The sequence below is a fragment of the Oncorhynchus mykiss genome, unplaced genomic scaffold (genome assembly GCF_013265735.2).
Source record: "Oncorhynchus mykiss isolate Arlee unplaced genomic scaffold, USDA_OmykA_1.1 un_scaffold_182, whole genome shotgun sequence".
NCBI lineage: Eukaryota > Metazoa > Chordata > Actinopteri > Salmoniformes > Salmonidae > Oncorhynchus > Oncorhynchus mykiss.
The window spans coordinates 202,501-225,309 of record NW_023493672.1 but is presented as its reverse complement, the minus strand read 5'-3'; the positions used below and the strand labels follow the sequence as shown (position 1 = coordinate 225,309).

Genomic DNA, 22,809 nt, shown 5'->3' with positions numbered 1-22,809 from the left:
GGAGGGAGGGAGGGAGAGTGGGAGGGAGGGAGGGAGGGAGGGAGGGGGGGGGGGTTCAACTACCGCCCGTACAGACCACCACTACCGTCAGGTGAGGGAGGGAGGGGGGGGAGGGAGGGAGGGAGAGTGGGAGGGAGGGAGGGAGGGAGAGTGGGAGGGGAGGGAGGGAGGGAGGGAGGGAGGGAGAGTGGGAGGGAGGGAGAGAGAGTGGGAGGGAGGGGGGGGAGGGTTCAACTACCGCCCGTACAGACCACCACTACCGTCAGGTGAGGGAGGGAGGGAGAGAGGGAGGGAGGAAGGGAGACAGTACATCAGGGTTCCCCAACTGGTGGCCTGCTTGTGATTTTATTTATTTGTTCCCTCCAAAATTTTAGGACCAACTATAAAAAATAAAAAATAAAATAAGTTATTGTTGAACATAAAGGCTGTAAAAACAGCAGCATTTCAGCGCCAAGTGATTTTAATGTAGGAAATGTGTTCCAAAGTATTCCCACGTATAATAGAGAGATTCTGTATATGGTCGTTTGTATTTATTGAACCCTTATTCTACCAGGTCAGTTGACTGAGACAACGTTCTCATTTACAGTAAACGCCCTGGGGAATAGTTACAGGGGAGAGGAGGGGGAATGAATGAGCCAATTGGAAGCAGAGGATGATTAGGTGACCGTGATGGTTTGAGGGCCAGATTGGGAATTTAGCCAGGACATCGGGGGTTAACAACCCTACTCTTACGATAAGTACCATGGGATCTTTAGTGACCACAGAGAGTCAGAATACCTGTTTAACGTCCCATCCGAAAGACAGCATCCTACACAGGGTAATGTCCCCAATCACTGCCATGGGGCATTGAGATATTTCTTTATTTTTTATACCAGAGGAAAGTGCGCCTCCTACTGGCCCTCCAACACCAAATGGGCTCCTTGCGGTCAATTTGCAGTCTATAAATTATTTGTAATTATGTTCCGGGGTCCCTGACCATCCGCTCAAGAAAAAATTTGCCTGAGGCTGAATCTAGTTGATGATCTCTGTAGTCGACCATCATTAAGGTGAATCTAGTTGATGATCTCTGTAGTCGACCATCATTAAGGTGAATCTAGTTGATGATCCCTGTAGTCGACCATCATTAAGGTGAATCTAGTTGATAATCTCTGTAGTCGACCATCATTAAGGTGAATCTAGTTGATGATCTCTGTAGTCGACCATCATTAAGGTGAATCTAGTTGATGATCCCTGTAGTCGACCATCATTAAGGTGAATCTAGTTGATAATCTCTGTAGTCGACCATCATTAAGGTGAATCTAGTTGATGATCTCTGTAGTCGACCATCATTAAGGTGAATCTAGTTGATGATCTCTGTAGTCGACCATCATTAAGGTAAATCTAGTTGATGATCTCTGTAGTCGACCATCATTAAGGTGAATCTAGTTGATGATCTCTGTAGTCGACCATCATTAAGGTGAATCTAGTTGATGATCTCTGTAGTCGACCATCATTAAGGTGAATCTAGTTGATGATCTCTGTAGTCGACCATCATTAAGGTGAATCTAGTTGACGATCTCTGTACTGTAGTCGACCATCATTAAGGTGAATCTAGTTGATGATCTCTGTAGTCGACCATCATTAAGGTGAATCTAGTTGATGATCTCTGTAGTCGACCATCATTAAGGTGAATCTAGTTGATGATCTCTGTAGTCGACCATCATTAAGGTGAATCTAGTTGATGATCTCTGTAGTCGACCATCATTAAGGTGAATCTAGTTGATGATCTCTGTACTGTAGTCGACCATCATTAAGGTGAATCTAGTTGATGATCTCTGTAGTCGACCATCATTAAGGTGAATCTAGTTGATGATCTCTGTAGTCGACCATCATTAAGGTGAATCTAGTTGATGATCTCTGTACTGTAGTCGACCATCATTAAGGTGAATCTAGTTGATGATCTCTGTAGTCGACCATCATTAAGGTGAATCTAGTTGATGATCTCTGTAGTCGACCATCATTAAGGTGAATCTAGTTGATGATCTCTGTAGTCGACCATCATTAAGGTGAATCTAGTTGATGATCTCTGTACTGTCGTCGACCATCATTAAGGTGAATCTAGTTGATGATCTCTGTAGTCGACCATCATTAAGGTGAATCTAGTTGATGATCTCTGTACTGTAGTCGACCATCATTAAGGTGAATCTAGTTGATGATCTCTGTAGTCGACCATCATTAAGGTGAATCTAGTTGATGATCTCTGTAGTCGACCATCATTAAGGTGAATCTAGTTGATGATCTCTGTACTGTAGTCAACCATAGTTAAGGTGAATCTAGTTGATGATCCCTGTAGTCAACCATCATTAAGGTGAATCTAGTTGATGATCCCAGCTGTACATGATAACTGAAGTGTTGTGTTGTTGTTGCCAGGGGCTACTATGTGGTGGTGGTTCCTCTGAAGAAACAGAGAGGAGGGAAGTTCATGAAGCCTGGTGACAACCCTGATCAGATGAACCTAGATGAGGTGAGATACTGCATGATGATGGAGATGATAACGATAACACAATATGAAGATGATAATGATGGGGTAATAACCCTGATAACACAATATGAAGATGATAATGATGGGTAATAACCAGATAACACAATATGAAGATGATAGTGATGGGTAATAACCAGATAACACAATATGAAGATGATAATGATGGGTAATAACCAGATAACACAATATGAAGATGATAATGATGGGTAATAACCAGATAACACAATATGAAGATGATAATAATGGGGTAATAACCAGATAACACAATATGAAGATGATAATGATGGGTAATAACCAGATAACACAATATGAAGATGATAATGATGGGTAATAACCAGATAACACAACATGAAGATGATAATGATGGGTAATAACCAGATAACACAATATGAAGATGATAATGATGGGTAATAACCAGATAACACAATATGAAGATGATAATGATGGGTAATAACCATATAACACAATATGAAGGTGATAATGATAACACAATATGACAATGATAATGATGGGTAATAACCAGATAACACAACATGAAGATGATAATAATGGGGTAATAACCAGATAACACAATATGAAGATGATGATGATGATGGGTAATAACCAGATAACACAACATGAAGATGATGATGATGATGATGGGTAATAACCAGATAACACAACATGAAGATGATAATAATGGGTAATAACCAGATAACACAACATGAAGATGATAATAATGGGGTAATAACCAGATAACACAATATGAAGATGATGATGATGATAATGGGTAATAACCAGATAACACAACATGAAGATGATGATGATGATGATGGGTAATAACCAGATAACACAACATGAAGATGATAATAATGGGGTAATAACCAGATAACACAATATGAAGATGATGATGATGATGGGTAATAACCAGATAACACAACATGAAGATGATAATAATGGGGTAATAACCAGATAACACAATATGAAGATGATAATGATGGGGTAATAACCAGATAATGCAATATGAAGATGATAATGATGGGGGTAATAACCAGATGACACAATATGAAGATGATAATGATGGGTAATAACCAGATAACACAACATGTAGATTATAATAATGGGGTAATAACCAGATAACGCACTATGAAGATGATAATAATGGGTAATAACCAGATAACACAATATGAAGATGATAATGATAACACAATATGAAGATGATAATGATGGGTAATAACCAGATAACACAATATGAAGATAATGATGATGATGATGGGTAATAACCAGATACCATTGTTAATAACATTTAACCTCCTCTCTCTCCTCCTCTCCTCTCCTCCTCTCTCCCCCTCTCTCCTCCTCTCCTCTCCTCCTCTCTTCTCTCTCATCTCCTCCTCTCCTTTAACCCCCTCTCACCACCTCTTTCTATCCCTATATTTCCTCTCCTCTCTCTATCCATCTCTCTCCCTTCTACCTCTCCTCTCATCTTTCTATCAATCTCTATCCATCTATATCCCCTCCTCTCCTCTCTCTATCCATCTCTCTCAATTCTACCTCTCCTCCCATCTCTCTATCCATCTCTATCCCCTCCTCCCCTCTCTCTATCCTCTTCTCCCCTCTCTCTTTCCATCTCTATCCCCTCCTCCACTCTCTCTATCCTCTCCTCCCCTCTTTCTATCCATCTCTATCCCCTCCTCCCCTCTCTCTATCCCCTCCTCCCCTCTCTCTATCCATCTCTATCCTCTCCTCCTCTCTCTCTACCCATCTATATCCCCTTCTCTCCTCTCTCTATCCATCTCTCTCAATTATACCGCTCCTCCCCTCTCTCTATCCATCTCTATCCCCTCTCTCTATCTTCTCCTCCCCTCTCTCTATCCTCTCCTCCCCTTTCTCTATCCATCTCTATCCCCTCCTCCCCTGTCTCTATCCTCTCCTCCCCTCTCTCTATCCTCTCCTCCCCTCTCTCTATCCTCTTCTCCCCTTTCTCTATCCTCTCCTCCACTTTCTCTATCCTCTCCTCCCCTCTCTCTATCCTCTCCTCCCCTCTCTCAATCCCCTCCTCCCCTCTGTCTATCCATCTCTATCCTCTCCTCCCCTCTCTCTATCCCCTCCTCCCCTCTGTCTATCCATCTCTATCCTCTCCTCCCCTCTCTCTATCCTCTCCTCCCCTCTCTCTATCCTCTCCTCCCCTCTCTCTATCCTCTCCTCCCTTCTCTCTATCCTCTCCTCCCCTCTCTCTATCCCCTCCTCCCCTCTCTCTATCCTCTCCTCCCCTCTGTCTATCCATCTCTATCCTCTCCTCCCCTCTCTCTATCCTCTCCTCCTCTCTCTCTATCCTCCCCTCTCTCTATCCTCTTCTCCCCTCTCTCTATCCATCTCTATCCTCTCCTCCCCTCTCTCTATCCTCTCCTCCCCTCTTTCTATCCTCTCCTCCCCTCTGTCTATCCATCTCTACTCCCCCCTCTCCTCCAGCTCCTGAAAGATATCAACAGGACCAGTGTGAGCCAGGCGCTGCGTGTCCGTCGCCAGGTCCCGGCCAGCCAATCCGATCCCAGGGCCTATGTTTCCGCCCACTTTAAGATCCTCCCCCAGGAGTTCACCCTCGGTGATGGGAGGAGCTATGGAGAGTTCCGGAACCGCCCCCTGCAAAACGGACAGGAATATGTGTTCTTCGTGCTGGCGCTGCTAGACCTGTCTAATAATGTGGGTTTGGGCTGGGAGTGGACACACACACTCACACACACACACACACATACACATACACACATACACATTAGCAGACACACACCAGAAGCATGTGTTCTTCGTGCTGGCCTGGGGTCAAACCTGGGTCTCTCTGTTAGCCCACTGAGCTAAAGCCTCGTCATTAGCTAACAAGTCTTCAGGTTTTTAAGTTACTCATCACACGAGTATGCCTCAGATAACACACACTCTCTCTAACCAAACACACACGCGCGCGTGCACACACACACACACACACCCTCTCTCTAACCTCTCTCTCTCTCTCTCCCTCTCTCTCTAGACAATGTATTCAACCAGCCCTTACTCTGACCCCGTGACCTCCAATGACGTGGACCCTCAGCCAATCGTAGATGAGGAGGAGGGGCTTCTGTGGGTGGTGGGGCCGGTAATGGCTGTCATCTTCATTGTCTGCATCGTCATCGCCATCCTACTCTTCAAGAGGTGAGGAGAGGAGAGGAGAGGAGAGGAGAGGAGAGGAGAGGAGAGGAGGAAAGCACTAATAATGTACAGACAGTTTCAGGTTTCTGATCAACTCTCAATATCATAACATGATATTTCTTTCTCTTGTTCTGCTCACTCTGCTTCGTTGACCCAGTAAACCAGACAGGTAAGAAGAAGGATACACTCATTACTATCCCGTTAGAGATTCTGATTACCATCATGTTACCTAGGTTACAGCTGTTAGAATCATGCTATGTTGAAACTATAGTGCGAAGAAATGAAACTGAAGCACAATATTTAGTATATCGTTTTCCCTCCATACACCTGGTAATATGTAGCCTGGGTACCAGTCAGTTTTACTCCCTACACCTGGTAATATGTAGCCTGGGTACCAGTCAGTTTACTCCCTACACCTAGTAATATGTAGCCTGGGTACCAGTCAGTTTACTCCCTACACCTGGTAATATGTAGCCTGGGTACCAGTCAGTTTTACTCCCTACACCTGGTAATATGTAGCCTGGGTACCAGTCAGTTTACTCCCTACACCTGGTAATATGTAGCCTGGGTACCAGTCAGTTTACTCCCTACACCTGGTAATATGTAGCCTGGGTACCAGTCAGTTTACTCCCTACACCTGGTAATATGTAGCCTGGGTACCAGTCAGTTTTACTCCCTACACCTGGTAATATGTAGCCTGGGTACCAGTCAGTTTTACTCCCTACACCTGGTAATATGTAGCCTGGGTACCAGTTAGTTTACTCCCTACACCTGGTAATATGTAGCCTGGGTACCAGTCAGTTTACTCCCTACACCTGGTAATATGTAGCCTGGGTACCAGTCAGTTTTACTCCCTACACCTGTTAATATGTAGCCTGGGTACCAGTCAGTTTACTCCCTACACCTGGTAATATGTAGCCTGGGTACCAGTCAGTTTACTCCCTACACCTGGTAATATGTAGCCTAGGTACCAGTCAGTTTTACTCCCTACACCTGGTAATATGTAGCCTGGGTACCAGTCAGTTTTACTCCATACACCTGGTAATATGTAGCCTGGGTACCAGTCAGTTTACTCCCTACACCTGTTAATATGTAGCCTGGGTACCAGTCAGTTTACTCCCTACACCTGGTAATATGTAGCCTAGGTACCAGTCAGTTTTACTCCCTACACCTGGTAATATGTAGCCTGGGTACCAGTCAGTTTACTCCCTACACCTGGTAATATGTAGCCTGGGTACCAGTCAGTTTTACTCCCTACACCTGGTAATATGTAGCCTGGGTACCAGTCAGTTTTACTCCCTATACCTGGTAATATGTAGCCTGGGTACCAGTTAGTTTACTCCCTACACCTGGTAATATGTAGCCTGGGTACCAGTCAGTTTACTCCCTACACCTGGTAATATGTAGCCTGGGTACCAGTCAGTTTTACTCCCTACACCTGTTAATATGTAGCCTGGGTACCAGTCAGTTTACTCCCTACACCTGGTAATATGTAGCCTGGGTACCAGTCAGTTTTAATTCCATACACCTGTTAATATGTAGCCTGGGTACCAGTCAGTTTACTCCCTACACCTGGTAATATGTAGCCTGGGTACCAGTCAGTTTACTCCCTACACCTGGTAATATGTAGCCTAGGTACCAGTCAGTTTTACTCCCTACACCTGGTAATATGTAGCCTGGGTACCAGTCAGTTTTACTCCATACACCTGGTAATATGTAGCCTGGGTACCAGTCAGTTTACTCCCTACACCTGTTAATATGTAGCCTGGGTACCAGTCAGTTTACTCCCTACACCTGGTAATATGTAGCCTAGGTACCAGTCAGTTTTACTCCCTACACCTGGTAATATGTAGCCTGGGTACCAGTCAGTTTACTCCCTACACCTGGTAATATGTAGCCTAGGTACCAGTCAGTTTACTCCCTACACCTGGTAAATGTAGCCTAGGTACCAGTCAGTTTTACTCCCTACACCTGGTAATATGTAGCCTAGGTACCAGTCAGTTTACTCCCTACACCTGGTAATATGTAGCCTGTGTCATTCCACTCCATGGTCTCGTCTGGATACCAGTCAGCTATCATTCCACTCCTTGGTCTCGTCTGGATGCCAGTCAGTCAGCTATCATTCCACTCCTTGGTCTAGCCTGGATACCAGTCAGTTATCATTCCACTCCTTGGTCTAGTATGGATACCAGTCAGCTATCATTCCACTCCTTGGTCTAGTCTGGATACCAGTCAGCTATCATTCCACTCCTTGGTCTAGTCTGGATACCAGTCAGCTATCATTCCACTCCTTGGTCTAGCCTGGAGACCAGTCAGCTATCATTCCACTCCTTGGTCTAGCCTGGCTACCAGTCAGCTATCATTCCAGTCCTTGGTCTAGCCTGGATACCAGTCAGCTATCATTCCACTCCTTGGTCTAGCCTGGATACCAGTCAGCTATCATTCCACTCCTTGGTCTAGCCTGGATACCAGTCTGCTATCATTCCACTCCTTGGTCTAGCCTGGATATCAGTCAGCTATCATTCCACTCCTTGGTCTAGCCTGGATACCAGTCCGCTATCATTCCACTCCTTGGTCTCATCTGGATACCAGTCAGCTATCATTCCACTCCTTGGTCTAGTCTGGGTACCAGTCAGCTATCATTCTACTCCTTGGTCTAGTTTGGATACCAGTCAGCTATCATTCCACTCCTTGGTCTAGTCTGGATACCAGTCAGCTATCATTCCACTCCTTGGTCTAGCCTGGATACCAGTCAGCTATCATTCCACTCCACAGACGAGACCAAGGAGTGGAATGATCGCTGACTGGCATCCAGGCTAGACCAAGGAGTGGAATGATAGCTGACTGGTATCCAGATGAGACCAAGGAGTGGAATGATAGCTAGACTGACTGGTATCCAGACTAGACCGAGGAGTAGAATGATAGCTAGACTGACTGGTATCCAGACTAGACCAAGGAGTGGAATTATATCTGACTGGTATCAGACTAGACCAAGGAGTGGAATGATAGCTGACTGTTACCCAGACTAGACCAAGGAGTGGAATGATAGCTGACTGGTACCCAGACTAGACCAAGGAGTGGAATGATAGCTGACTGGTATCCAGACTAGACCAAGGAGTGGAATGATAGCTGACTGGTACCAGACTAGACCAAGGAGTGGAATGATAGCTGACTGGTACCCAGACTAGACCAAGGAGTGGAATGATAGCTGACTGGTATCCAGACTAGACCAAGGAGTGGAATGATAGCTGACTGGTACCAGACTAGACCAAGGAGTGGAATGATAGCTGACTGGTACCCAGACTAGACCATGGAGTGGAATGATAGCTGACTGGTACCCAGACTAGACCAAGGAGTGGAATGATAGCTAGACTGATGGGTAGGTCATATTCAAGTTCATACCAGACTTGGTCATATCAGATTAGAGTTAGATAGACTAGGTAATGTGATAGGTTAGAGTTAGATAGACTAGGTCATGTGATAGGTTAGAGTTAGATAGACTAGGTCATGTGATAGGTTAGAGTTAGATAGACTAGGTCATGTGATATGTTAGAGTTAGATAGACTAGGTCATGTGATATGTTAGAGTTAGATAGACTAGGTCATGTGATATGTTAGAGTTAGATATACTAGGTCATGTGATAGGTTAGAGTTAGATAGACTAGGTCATGTGATAGGTTAGAGTTAGATAGACTAGGTCATGTGATAGGTTAGCGTTAGATAGACTAGGTCATGTGATAGGTTAGCGTTAGATAGACTAGGTCATGTGATAGGTTAGAGTTAGATAGACTAGGTCATGTGATAGGTTAGAGTTAGATAGACTAGGTCATGTGATAGGTTAGAGTTAGATAGACTAGGTCATGTGATAGGTTAGAGTTAGATAGACTAGGTCATGTGATAGGTTAGCGTTAGATAGACTAGGTCATGTGATAGGTTAGAGTTAGATAGACTAGGTCATGTGATAGGTTAGAGTTAGATAGACTAGGTCATGTGATAGGTTAGAGTTAGATAGACTAGGTCATGTGATAGGTTAGAGCTAGATAGACTAGGTCATGTGATATGTTAGAGTTAGATAGACTAGGTCATGTGATAGGTTAGAGTTAGATAGACTAGGTCATGTGATATGTTAGAGTTAGATAGACTAGGTCATGTGATAGGTTAGAGTTAGATAGACTAGGTCATGTGATAGGTTAGAGTTAGATAGACTAGGTCATGTGATATGTTAGAGTTAGATAGACTAGGTCATGTGATATGTTAGAGTTAGATAGACTAGGTCATGTGATATGTTAGAGTTAGATAGACTAGGTCATGTGATAGGTTAGAGTTAGATAGACTAGGTCATGTGATATGTTAGAGTTAGATAGACTAGGTCATGTGATAGGTTAGAGTTAGATAGACTAGGTCATGTGATAGGTTAGAGTTAGATAGACTAGGTCATGTGATAGGTTAGAGTTAGATAGACTAGGTCATGTGATATGTTAGAGTTAGATAGACTAGGTAATGTGATATGTTAGAGTTAGATAGACTAGGTCATGTGATAGGTTAGAGTTAGATAGACTAGGTCATGTGATAGGTTAGCGTTAGATAGACTAGGTCATGTGATATGTTAGAGTTAGATAGACTAGGTCATGTGATAGGTTAGAGTTAAATAGACTAGGTCATGTGATATGTTAGAGTTAAATAGACTAGGTCATGTGATAGGTTAGAGTTAGATTGACTAGGTCATGTGATATGTTAGAGTTAGATAGACTAGGTCATGTGATAGGTTAGAGTTAGATAGACTAGGTCATGTGATAGGTTAGCGTTAGATAGACTAGGTCATGTGATATGTTAGAGTTAGATAGACTAGGTCATGTGATAGGTTAGAGTTAGATAGACTAGGTCATGTGATAGGTTAGAGTTAGATAGACTAGGTCATGTGATAGGTTAGAGCTAGATAGACTAGGTCATGTGATATGTTAGAGTTAGATAGACTAGGTCATGTGATAGGTTAGAGTTAGATAGACTAGGTCATGTGATATGTTAGAGTTAGATAGACTAGGTCATGTGATAGGTTAGAGTTAGATAGACTAGGTCATGTGATAGGTTAGAGTTAGATAGACTAGGTCATGTGATATGTTAGAGTTAGATAGACTAGGTCATGTGATAGGTTAGAATTAGATAGACTAGGTCATGTGATATGTTAGAGTTAGATAGACTAGGTCATGTGATAGGTTAGAGTTAGATAGACTAGGTCATGTGATAGGTTAGAGTTAGATAGACTAGGTCATGTGATAGGTTAGAGTTAGATAGACTAGGTCATGTGATAGGTTAGAGTTAGATAGACTAGGTCATGTGATAGGTTAGAATTAGATAGACTAGGTCATGTGATATGTTAGAGTTAGATAGACTAGGTCATGTGATAGGTTAGAATTAGATAGACTAGGTCATGTGATATGTTAGAGTTAGATAGACTAGGTCATGTGATAGGTTAGAGTTAGATAGACTAGGTCATGTGATAGGTTAGAGTTAGATAGACTAGGTCATGTGATATGTTAGAGTTAGATAGACTAGGTCATGTGATAGGTTAGAGTTAGATAGACTAGGTCATGTGATAGGTTAGAGTTAGATAGACTAGGTCATGTGATAGGTTAGAGTTAGATAGACTAGGTCATGTGATAGGTTAGAGTTAGATAGACTAGGTCATGTGATAGGTTAGAGTTAGATAGGCTAGGTCATGTGATATGTTAGAGTTAGATAGACTAGGTCATGTGATAGGTTAGAGTTAGATAGACTAGGTCATGTGATAGGTTAGAGTTAGATAGACTAGGTCATGTGATAGGTTAGAGTTAGATAGGCTAGGTCATGTGATAGGTTAGAGTTAGATAGACTAGGTAATGTGATATGTTAGAGTTAGATAGACTAGGTCATGTGATAGGTTAGAGTTAGATAGACTAGGTCATGTGATAGGTTAGCGTTAGATAGACTAGGTCATGTGATATGTTAGAGTTAGATAGACTAGGTCATGTGATAGGTTAGAATTAGATAGACTAGGTCATGTGATAGGTTAGAGTTAGATAGACTAGGTCATGTGATAGGTTAGAGTTAGATAGACTAGGTCATGTGATATGTTAGAGTTAGATAGACTAGGTCATGTGATAGGTTAGAGTTAGATAGACTAGGTCATGTGATATGTTAGAGTTAGATAGACTAGGTCATGTGATATGTTAGAGTTAGATAGACTAGGTCATGTGATATGTTAGAGTTAGATAGACTAGGTCATGTGATAGGTTAGAGTTAGATAGACTAGGTCATGTGATAGGTTAGAGTTAGATAGACTAGGTCATGTGATAGGTTAGAGTTAGATAGACTAGGTCATGTGATATGTTAGAGTTAGATAGACTAGGTCATGTGATATGTTAGAGTTAGATAGACTAGGTCATGTGATATGTTAGAGTTAGATAGACTAGGTCATGTGATAGGTTAGAGTTAGATAGACTAGGTCATGTGATAGGTTAGAGTTAGATAGACTAGGTCATGTGATAGGTTAGAGTTAGATAGGCTAGGTCATGTGATAGGTTAGAGTTAGATAGACTAGGTCATGTGATAGGTTAGAGTTAGATAGACTAGGTCATGTGATATGTTAGAGTTAGATAGACTAGGTCATGTGATAGGTTAGAGTTAGATAGACTAGGTCATGTGATATGTTAGAGTTAGATAGACTAGGTCATGTGATATGTTAGAGTTAGATAGACTAGGTCATGTGATAGGTTAGAGTTAGATAGGCTAGGTCATGTGATAGGTTAGAGTTAGATAGACTAGGTCATGTGATATGTTAGAGTTAGATAGACTAGGTCATGTGATATGTTAGAGTTAGATAGACTAGGTCATGTGATAGGTTAGAGTTAGATAGACTAGGTCATGTGATATGTTAGAGTTAGATAGACTAGGTCATGTGATAGGTTAGAGTTAGATAGACTAGGTCATGTGATATGTTAGAGTTAGATAGACTAGGTCATGTGATATGTTAGAGTTAGATAGACTAGGTCATGTGATAGGTTAGAGTTAGATAGACTAGGTCATGTGATATGTTAGAGTTAGATAGACTAGGTCATGTGATAGGTTAGAGTTAGATAGACTAGGTCATGTGATATGTTAGAGTTAGATAGACTAGGTCATGTGATATGTTAGAGTTAGATAGACTAGGTCATGTGATATGTTAGAGTTAGATAGACTAGGTCATGTGATAGGTTAGAGTTAGATAGACTAGGTCATGTGATATGTTAGAGTTAGATAGACTAGGTCATGTGATAGGTTAGAGTTAGATAGACTAGGTCATGTGATAGGTTAGAGTTAGATAGACTAGGTCATGTGATAGGTTAGAGTTAGATAGACTAGGTCATGTGATATGTTAGAGTTAGATAGACTAGGTCATGTGATATGTTAGAGTTAGATAGACTAGGTCATGTGATAGGTTAGAGTTAGATAGACTAGGTCATGTGATATGTTAGAGTTAGATAGACTAGGTCATGTGATAGGTTAGAGTTAGATAGACTAGGTCATGTGATAGGTTAGAGTTAGATAGACTAGGTCATGTGATAGGTTAGAGTTAGATAGACTAGGTCATGTGATAGGTTAGAGTTAGATAGACTAGGTCATGTGATAGGTTAGAGTTAGATAGACTAGGTCATGTGATAGGTTAGAGTTAGATAGACTAGGTCATGTGATAGGTTAGAGTTAGATAGACTAGGTCATGTGATATGTTAGAGTTAGATAGACTAGGTCATGTGATAGGTTAGAGTTAGATAGACTAGGTCATGTGATAGGTTAGAGTTAGATAGACTAGGTCATGTGATAGGTTAGAGTTAGATAGACTAGGTCATGTGATAGGTTAGAGTTAGATAGACTAGGTCATGTGATAGGTTAGAGTTAGATAGACTAGGTCATGTGATATGTTAGAGTTAGATAGACTAGGTCATGTGATAGGTTAGAGTTAGATAGACTAGGTCATGTGATATGTTAGAGTTAGATAGACTAGGTCATGTGATATGTTAGAGTTAGATAGGCTAGGTCATGTGATAGGTTAGAGTTAGATAGACTAGGTCATGTGATAGGTTAGAGTTAGATAGACTAGGTCATGTGATATGTTAGAGTTAGATAGACTAGGTCATGTGATAGGTTAGAGTTAGATAGACTAGGTCATGTGATATGTTAGAGTTAGATAGACTAGGTCATGTGATATGTTAGAGTTAGATAGACTAGGTCATGTGATAGGTTAGAGTTAGATAGACTAGGTCATGTGATATGTTAGAGTTAGATAGACTAGGTCATGTGATATGTTAGAGTTAGATAGACTAGGTCATGTGATATGTTAGAGTTAGATAGGCTAGGTCATGTGATAGGTTAGAGTTAGATAGACTAGGTCATGTGATAGGTTAGAGTTAGATAGACTAGGTCATGTGATATGTTAGAGTTAGATAGACTAGGTCATGTGATAGGTTAGAGTTAGATAGACTAGGTCATGTGATATGTTAGAGTTAGATAGACTAGGTCATGTGATATGTTAGAGTTAGATAGACTAGGTCATGTGATAGGTTAGAGTTAGATAGACTAGGTCATGTGATATGTTAGAGTTAGATAGACTAGGTCATGTGATATGTTAGAGTTAGATAGACTAGGTCATGTGATATGTTAGAGTTAGATAGACTAGGTCATGTGATAGGTTAGAGTTAGATAGACTAGGTCATGTGATATGTTAGAGTTAGATAGACTAGGTCATGTGATAGGTTAGAGTTAGATAGACTAGGTCATGTGATATGTTAGAGTTAGATAGACTAGGTCATGTGATAGGTTAGAGTTAGATAGACTAGGTCATGTGATATGTTAGAGTTAGATAGGCTAGGTCATGTGATAGGTTAGAGTTAGATAGACTAGGTCATGTGATATGTTAGAGTTAGATAGACTAGGTCATGTGATATGTTAGCGTTAGATAGACTAGGTCATGTGATAGGTTAGAGTTAGATAGACTAGGTCATGTGATAGGTTAGAGTTAGATAGACTAGGTCATGTGATAGGTTAGAGTTAGATAGACTAGGTCATGTGATAGGTTAGAGTTAGATAGACTAGGTCATGTGATAGGTTAGAGTTAGATAGACTAGGTCATGTGATAGGTTAGAGTTAGATAGACTAGGTCATGTGATAGGTTAGAGTTAGATAGACTAGGTCATGTGATAGGTTAGAGTTAGATAGACTAGGTCATGTGATATGTTAGAGTTAGATAGACTAGGTCATGTGATAGGTTAGAGTTAGATAGACTAGGTCATGTGATAGGTTAGAGTTAGATAGACTAGGTCATGTGATATGTTAGAGTTAGATAGACTAGGTCATGTGATAGGTTAGAGTTAGATAGACTAGGTCATGTGATAGGTTAGAGTTAGATAGACTAGGTCATGTGATATGTTAGAATTAGATAGACTAGGTCATGTGATAGGTTAGAGTTAGATAGACTAGGTCATGTGATATGTTAGAGTTAGATAGACTAGGTCATGTGATAGGTTAGAATTAGATAGACTAGGTCATGTGATAGGTTAGAGTTAGATAGACTAGGTCATGTGATAGGTTAGAGTTAGATAGACTAGGTCATGTGATATGTTAGAGTTAGATAGACTAGGTCATGTGATAGGTTAGAGTTAGATAGACTAGGTCATGTGATATGTTAGAGTTAGATAGACTAGGTCATGTGATAGGTTAGAGTTAGATAGACTAGGTCATGTGATATGTTAGAGTTAGATAGACTAGGTCATGTGATAGGTTAGAGTTAGATAGACTAGGTCATGTGATAGGTTAGAGTTAGATAGACTAGGTCATGTGATAGGTTAGAGTTAGATAGACTAGGTCATGTGATATGTTAGAGTTAGATAGACTAGGTCATGTGATAGGTTAGAGTTAGATAGACTAGGTCATGTGATAGGTTAGAGTTAGATAGACTAGGTCATGTGATAGGTTAGAGTTAGATAGACTAGGTCATGTGATATGTTAGAGTTAGATAGACTAGGTCATGTGATAGGTTAGAGTTAGATAGACTAGGTCATGTGATAGGTTAGAGTTAGATAGACTAGGTCATGTGATAGGTTAGAGTTAGATAGACTAGGTCATGTGATAGGTTAGAGTTAGATAGACTAGGTCATGTGATAGGTTAGAGTTAGATAGACTAGGTCATGTGATATGTTAGAGTTAGATAGACTAGGTCATGTGATATGTTAGAGTTAGATAGACTAGGTCATGTGATAGGTTAGAGTTAGATAGACTAGGTCATGTGATATGTTAGAGTTAGATAGACTAGGTCATGTGATATGTTAGAGTTAGATAGACTAGGTCATGTGATAGGTTAGAGTTAGATAGACTAGGTCATGTGATATGTTAGAGTTAGATAGACTAGGTCATGTGATATGTTAGAGTTAGATAGACTAGGTCATGTGATATGTTAGTTAGATAGACTAGGTCATGTGATAGGTTAGAGTTAGATAGACTAGGTCATGTGATATGTTAGAGTTAGATAGACTAGGTCATGTGATAGGTTAGAGTTAGATAGACTAGGTCATGTGATAGGTTAGAGTTAGATAGACTAGGTCATGTGATAGGTTAGAGTTAGATAGACTAGGTCATGTGATAGGTTAGAGTTAGATAGACTAGGTCATGTGATAGGTTAGAGTTAGATAGACTAGGTCATGTGATATGTTAGAGTTAGATAGACTAGGTCATGTGATAGGTTAGAATTAGATAGACTAGGTCATGTGATAGGTTAGAGTTAGATAGACTAGGTCATGTGATAGGTTAGAGTTAGATAGACTAGGTCATGTGATAGGTTAGAGTTAGATAGACTAGGTCATGTGATAGGTTAGAGTTAGATAGACTAGGTCATGTGATAGGTTAGAGTTAGATAGACTAGGTCATGTGATAGGTTAGAGTTAGATAGACTAGGTCATGTGATATGTTAGAGTTAGATAGACTAGGTCATGTGATAGGTTAGAGTTAGATAGACTAGGTCATGTGATAGGTTAGAGTTAGATAGACTAGGTCATGTGATAGGTTAGAGTTAGATAGACTAGGTCATGTGATATGTTAGAGTTAGATAGACTAGGTCATGTGATAGGTTAGAGTTAGATAGACTAGGTCATGTGATAGGTTAGAGTTAGATAGGCTAGGTCATGTGATATGTTAGAGTTAGATAGACTAGGTCATGTGATATGTTAGAGTTAGATAGACTAGGTCATGTGATATGTTAGAGTTAGATAGACTAGGTCATGTGATAGGTTAGAGTTAGATAGACTAGGTCATGTGATAGGTTAGAGTTAGATAGACTAGGTCATGTGATATGTTAGAGTTAGATAGACTAGGTCATGTGATAGGTTAGAGTTAGATAGACTAGGTCATGTGATATGTTAGAGTTAGATAGACTAGGTCGTGATATGTTAGAGTTAGATAGACTAGGTCATGTGATAGGTTAGAGTTAGATAGACTAGGTCATGTGATAGGTTAGAGTTAGATAGACTAGGTCATGTGATATGTTAGAGTTAGATAGACTAGGTCATGTGATAGGTTAGAGTTAGATAGACTAGGTCATGTGATAGGTTAGAGTTAGATAGACTAGGTCATGTGATATGTTAGAGTTAGATAGACTAGGTCATGTGATATGTTAGAGTTAGATAGACTAGGTCATGTGATAGGTTAGAGTTAGATAGACTAGGTCATGTGATATGTTAGAGTTAGATAGACTAGGTCATGTGATATGTTAGAGTTAGATAGACTAGGTCATGTGATAGGTTAGAGTTAGATAGACTAGGTCATGTGATATGTTAGAGTTAGATAGACTAGGTCATGTGATATGTTAGAGTTAGATAGACTAGGTCATGTGATATGTTAGAGTTAGATAGACTAGGTCATGTGATATGTTAGAGTTAGATAGACTAGGTCATGTGATATGTTAGAGTTAGATAGACTAGGTCATGTGATAGGTTAGAGTTAGATAGGCTAGGTCATGTGATATGTTAGAGTTAGATAGACTAGGTCATGTGATATGTTAGAGTTAGATAGACTAGGTCATGTGATATGTTAGAGTTAGATAGACTAGGTCATGTGATAGGTTAGAGTTAGATAGACTAGGTCATGTGATATGTTAGAGTTAGATAGACTAGGTCATGTGATATGTTAGAGTTAGATAGACTAGGTCATGTGATATGTTAGAGTTAGATAGACTAGGTCATGTGATATGTTAGAGTTAGATAGACTAGGTCATGTGATATGTTAGAGTTAGATAGACTAGGTCATGTGATATGTTAGAGTTAGATAGGCTAGGTCATGTGATAGGTTAGAGTTAGATAGACTAGGTCATGTGATAGGTTAGAGTTAGATAGACTAGGTCATGTGATATGTTAGAGTTAGATAGACTAGGTCATGTGATAGGTTAGAGTTAGATAGACTAGGTCATGTGATAGGTTAGAGTTAGATAGACTAGGTCATGTGATAGGTTAGAGCTAGATAGACTAGGTCATGTGATATGTTAGAGTTAGATAGACTAGGTCATGTGATAGGTTAGAGTTAGATAGACTAGGTCATGTGATATGTTAGAGTTAGATAGACTAGGTCATGTGATAGGTTAGAGTTAGATAGACTAGGTCATGTGATAGGTTAGAGTTAGATAGACTAGGTCATGTGATATGTTAGAGTTAGATAGACTAGGTCATGTGATAGGTTAGAATTAGATAGACTAGGTCATGTGATATGTTAGAGTTAGATAGACTAGGTCATGTGATAGGTTAGAGTTAGATAGACTAGGTCATGTGATATGTTAGAGTTAGATAGACTAGGTCATGTGATAGGTTAGAGTTAGATAGACTAGGTCATGTGATATGTTAGAGTTAGATGTTTTGGTTTTTCCTTTTTTATAGAGCAAACCTGAGGTAGTGTGTGTAACTCCCAGTGTGTGTGTGCATCTGTCTGTGTGTGTGTGTGTGTGTGTGTGTGTGTGTGTGTGTGTGTGTGTGTGTGTGTGTTTCAGGAAAAGAGCTGAGGCAGAGGGAAGGAAGGCTAGTTTCCCCTGCAGCAAGGCCATGTCCTCTCACCATCCTACAGATCCTGTGGAGCTACGCAGAATCAACTTCCAGACCCCAGGTAGGCTATACACACAGACACACACACACACACACACACACCATCCTACTGTTGCTGTGGAGCTACGCAGAATCAACTTTAAACCCCTTGTAGACTATACACACACACACACACACACACACACCATCCTACTGTTGCTGTGGAGCCATGCAGAATCAACTTCCAGACCCCAGGTAGGCTATACACACAGACACACACACTCACACACACACACACACACACACACACACACACACACACACACACACAGACACACACACACTGGTCTTCATTGAGTTTTCTGGCTTGTTTCTTTTCCTTTCAGGAAGTTACCGTGTATCAGCTTTCCGCGGCTACAGACGATTGTCAAGTTAGTCGATCTTTGTCCCCCCTCTCTCTCTTTCTTTCTCTCTCTCTTTCTCTGTCTCTCTCTCTCTCTCTCTCTCTGTCTCTCTCTCTCTCTCTCTCTCTCTTTCTCTCTCTCTCTCTCTCTCTCTCTTCCTCTCTCTCTCTCTCTCTCTCTCTCTCCCTCTGTCTCTCTCTCTCTCTCTGTCTCTCTCTCTCTCTCTCTCTCTCTCTCTCTCTCTCTCTCTCTCTCTTTCTCTCTCTCTCTCTCTCTCTCTCTCTCTGGCTAACTAACCTTCATATTGTTCATTCCATCCCCATTTCAGGAACAACCGCTTTGGAAAAATGGCAGAGTTTTTAACATTCAAGGTTAAATCTTAATATTTTGTTTGTTCTGTTTTGTTGCTGGACTCCTGAATAATTTTGATGCAGTATGAAGTCATTTGCTTTCATGACGTCTCCAGGACCTGGATGTTTGGAGGCGTCTTCCTGACTTGGGCCTGGAGTTTTCCCCCCGAATACATCTTAATACTAAATTCACGGTTAAACCCTTCGTAGGAGCGTCGTTAAATCTCAGAGCTGTTTCCTAAAATCATCATTATGTAAAATTGTACTTGAAAACACTTTGTCTTTTCCCGCCTCAGAACATTTAACCACTAAGTGTGTCGTTTGTTTTGTTGTTGTTGTTGTTTACCCTTCCGCATAACTTTATACGCAGAAGATCTCCGCTTAACGTAGAATCAACATGTTTATCTGTCTCTCTCTATGGCCGCTGATAATTTCAGAACGAAGATGACTACGAATGCAAAGTTTACAATCAAGTGAAGGACAATAAAATGGTTCACATGGAAACCCAGACACCTGGATTACAACATAAAAACACGACGGGCTTCATAAACCAATATATTTAAATAATATGGAAATCAATTTCTTGATCAATAAATGGTTATATTTGTTCATTTTAGATTACTGGCTGTCATTTGGTCCAAAAATATATTTTATGATGTGGAACAAGATGTGCACAATGATGTTCCGAATCTGTGATTTAGTGTGTTATTCTAGGGTAGGGCCTCATCCTCAGCATTATAATCTGTGATCTAGTGTGTTATTCTAGGGTAGGGCCTCATCCTCAGCATTATAATCTGTGATCTAGTGTGTTATTCTAGGGTAGGGCCTCATCCTCAGCATTATAATCTGTGATTTAGTGTGTTATTCTAGGGTAGGGCCTCATCCTCAGCATTATAATCTGTGATTTAGTGTGTTATTCTAGGGTAGGGCCTCATCCTCAGCATTAAAATATGTGATCTAGTGCATTATTCTAGGGTAGGGCCTCATCCTCAGCATTATAATCTGTGATTTAGTGTGTTATTCTAGGGTAGGGCCTCATCCTCAGCATTAAAATATGTGAATTAGTGCATTATTCTAGGGTAGGGCCTCATCCTCAGCATTATAATCTGTGAGTTAGTGTGTTATTCTAGGGTAGGGCCTCATCCTCAGCATTAAAATCTGTGATTTAGTGTGTTATTCTAGGGTAGGGCCTCATCCTCAGCATTATAATCTGTGATCTAGTGTAATATTCTAGGGTAGGGCCTCATCCTCAGCATTATAATCTGTGATTTAGTGTGTTATTCTAGGGTAGGGCCTCATCCTCAGCATTATAATCTGTGATCTAGTGTGTTATTCTAGGGTAGGGCCTCATCCTCAGCATTATAATCTGTGATCTAGTGTGTTATTCTAGGGTAGGGCCTCATCCTCAGCATTATAATCTGTGATTTAGTGTGTTATTCTAGGGTAGGGCCTCATCCTCAGCATTATAATCTGTGATTTAGTGTGTTATTCTAGGGTAGGGCCTCATCCTCAGCATTAAAATATGTGATCTAGTGCATTATTCTAGGGTAGGGCCTCATCCTCAGCATTATAATCTGTGATTTAGTGTGTTATTCTAGGGTAGGGCCTCATCCTCAGCATTAAAATATGTGAATTAGTGCATTATTCTAGGGTAGGGCCTCATCCTCAGCATTATAATCTGTGAGTTAGTGTGTTATTCTAGGGTAGGGCCTCATCCTCAGCATTAAAATCTGTGATTTAGTGTGTTATTCTAGGGTAGGGCCTCATCCTCAGCATTATAATCTGTGATCTAGTGTAATATTCTAGGGTAGGGCCTCATCCTCAGCATTATAATCTGTGATTTAGTGTGTTATTCTAGGGTAGGGCCTCATCCTCAGCATTAAAATATGTGATCTAGTGCATTATTCTAGGGTAGGGCCTCATCCTCAGCATTATAATCTGTGATCTAGTGTATTATTCTAGGGTAGGGCCTCATCCTCAGCATTATAATCTGTGATCTAGTGTATTATTCTAGGGTAGCGCCTCATCCTCAGCATTATAATCTGTGATCTAGTGTATTATTCTAGGGTAGGGCCTCATCCTCAGCATTATAATCTGTGATCTAGTGTATTATTTTAGGGTAGGGCCTCATCCTCAGCTATATAATCTGTGATCTAGTGTATTATTCTAGGGTAGGGCCTCATCCTCAGCATTATAATCTGTGATCTAGTGTATTATTCTAGGGTAGGGCCTCATCCTCAGCATTATAATCTGTGATTTAGTGTGTTATTCTAGGGTAGGGCCTCATCCTCAGCATTAAAATCTGTGATTTAGTGTGTTATTCTAGGGTAGGGCCTCATCCTCAGCATTATAATCTGTGATTTAGTGTGTTATTCTAGGGTAGGGCCTCATCCTCAGCATTATAATCTGTGATCTAGTGTGTTATTCTAGGGTAGGGCCTCATCCTCAGCATTATAATCTGTGATTTAGTGTGTTATTCTAGGGTAGGGCCTCATCCTCAGCATTATAATCTGTGATCTAGTGTGTTATTCTAGGGTAGGGCCTCATCCTCAGCATTATAATCTGTGATCTAGTGTGTTATTCTAGGGTAGGGCCTCATCCTCAGCATTATAATCTGTGATCTAGTGTATTATTCTAGGGTAGGGCCTCATCCTCAGCATTATAATCTGTGATCTAGTGTATTATTTTAGGGTAGGGCCTCATCCTCAGCTATATAATCTGTGATCTAGTGTATTATTCTAGGCTTGGGCCTCATCCTCGGCATTATAATCTGTGATGTAGTGTATTATTCTAGGCTTGGGCCTCATCCTAGGCATTATAATCTGTGATTTAGTGTATTATTATAGGGTAGGCTAGGGCCTCATCCTCAGCATTATAATCTGTGATCTAGTGTATTATTATAGGGTAGGCTAGGGCCTCATCCTCAGCATTATAATCTGTGATCTAGTGTATTATTCTAGGCTAGGGCCTCATCCTCAGCATTATAATCTGTGATCTAGTTTATTATTCTAGGCTTGGGCCTCATCCTCGGCATTATAATCTGTGATCTAGTGCATTATTATAGGGTAGGCTAGGGCCTCATCCTTAGCAATATAGTCTGTGATCTAGTGTATTATTCTAGGATTGGGCCTCATCCTCAGCATTATAATCTGTGATTTAGTATATTATTATAGGGTAGGCTAGGGCCTCATACTCAACATAATAATCTGCCTCAATATTTGCAGCCATAGCCTATGGGTGATCATATCTCTCTAGGAGCTGATCTGTCGTCAGTACTGTGGTATAATTATAATTAAAAGGTCAGATATG

The 22,809-nt window shown here is 40.7% G+C and overlaps 1 protein-coding gene across 1 annotated transcript in view; it reads left to right on the top strand.

The window, feature by feature from the left end:
- The window catches only part of LOC110519864 (receptor-type tyrosine-protein phosphatase delta-like), a 279,764-nt gene that overhangs the window by 177,852 nt on the left and 79,103 nt on the right, over positions 1-22,809 (top strand). The window contains exons 25-30 of the mRNA XM_036972586.1: positions 2,410-2,503; positions 4,973-5,203; positions 5,523-5,683; positions 5,838-5,849; positions 18,716-18,828; positions 19,133-19,177. Of these exons, the coding sequence (XP_036828481.1) occupies positions 2,410-2,503; positions 4,973-5,203; positions 5,523-5,683; positions 5,838-5,849; positions 18,716-18,828; positions 19,133-19,177 (656 nt within the window). The remainder of the gene's footprint in view (positions 1-2,409; positions 2,504-4,972; positions 5,204-5,522; positions 5,684-5,837; positions 5,850-18,715; positions 18,829-19,132; positions 19,178-22,809) is intronic.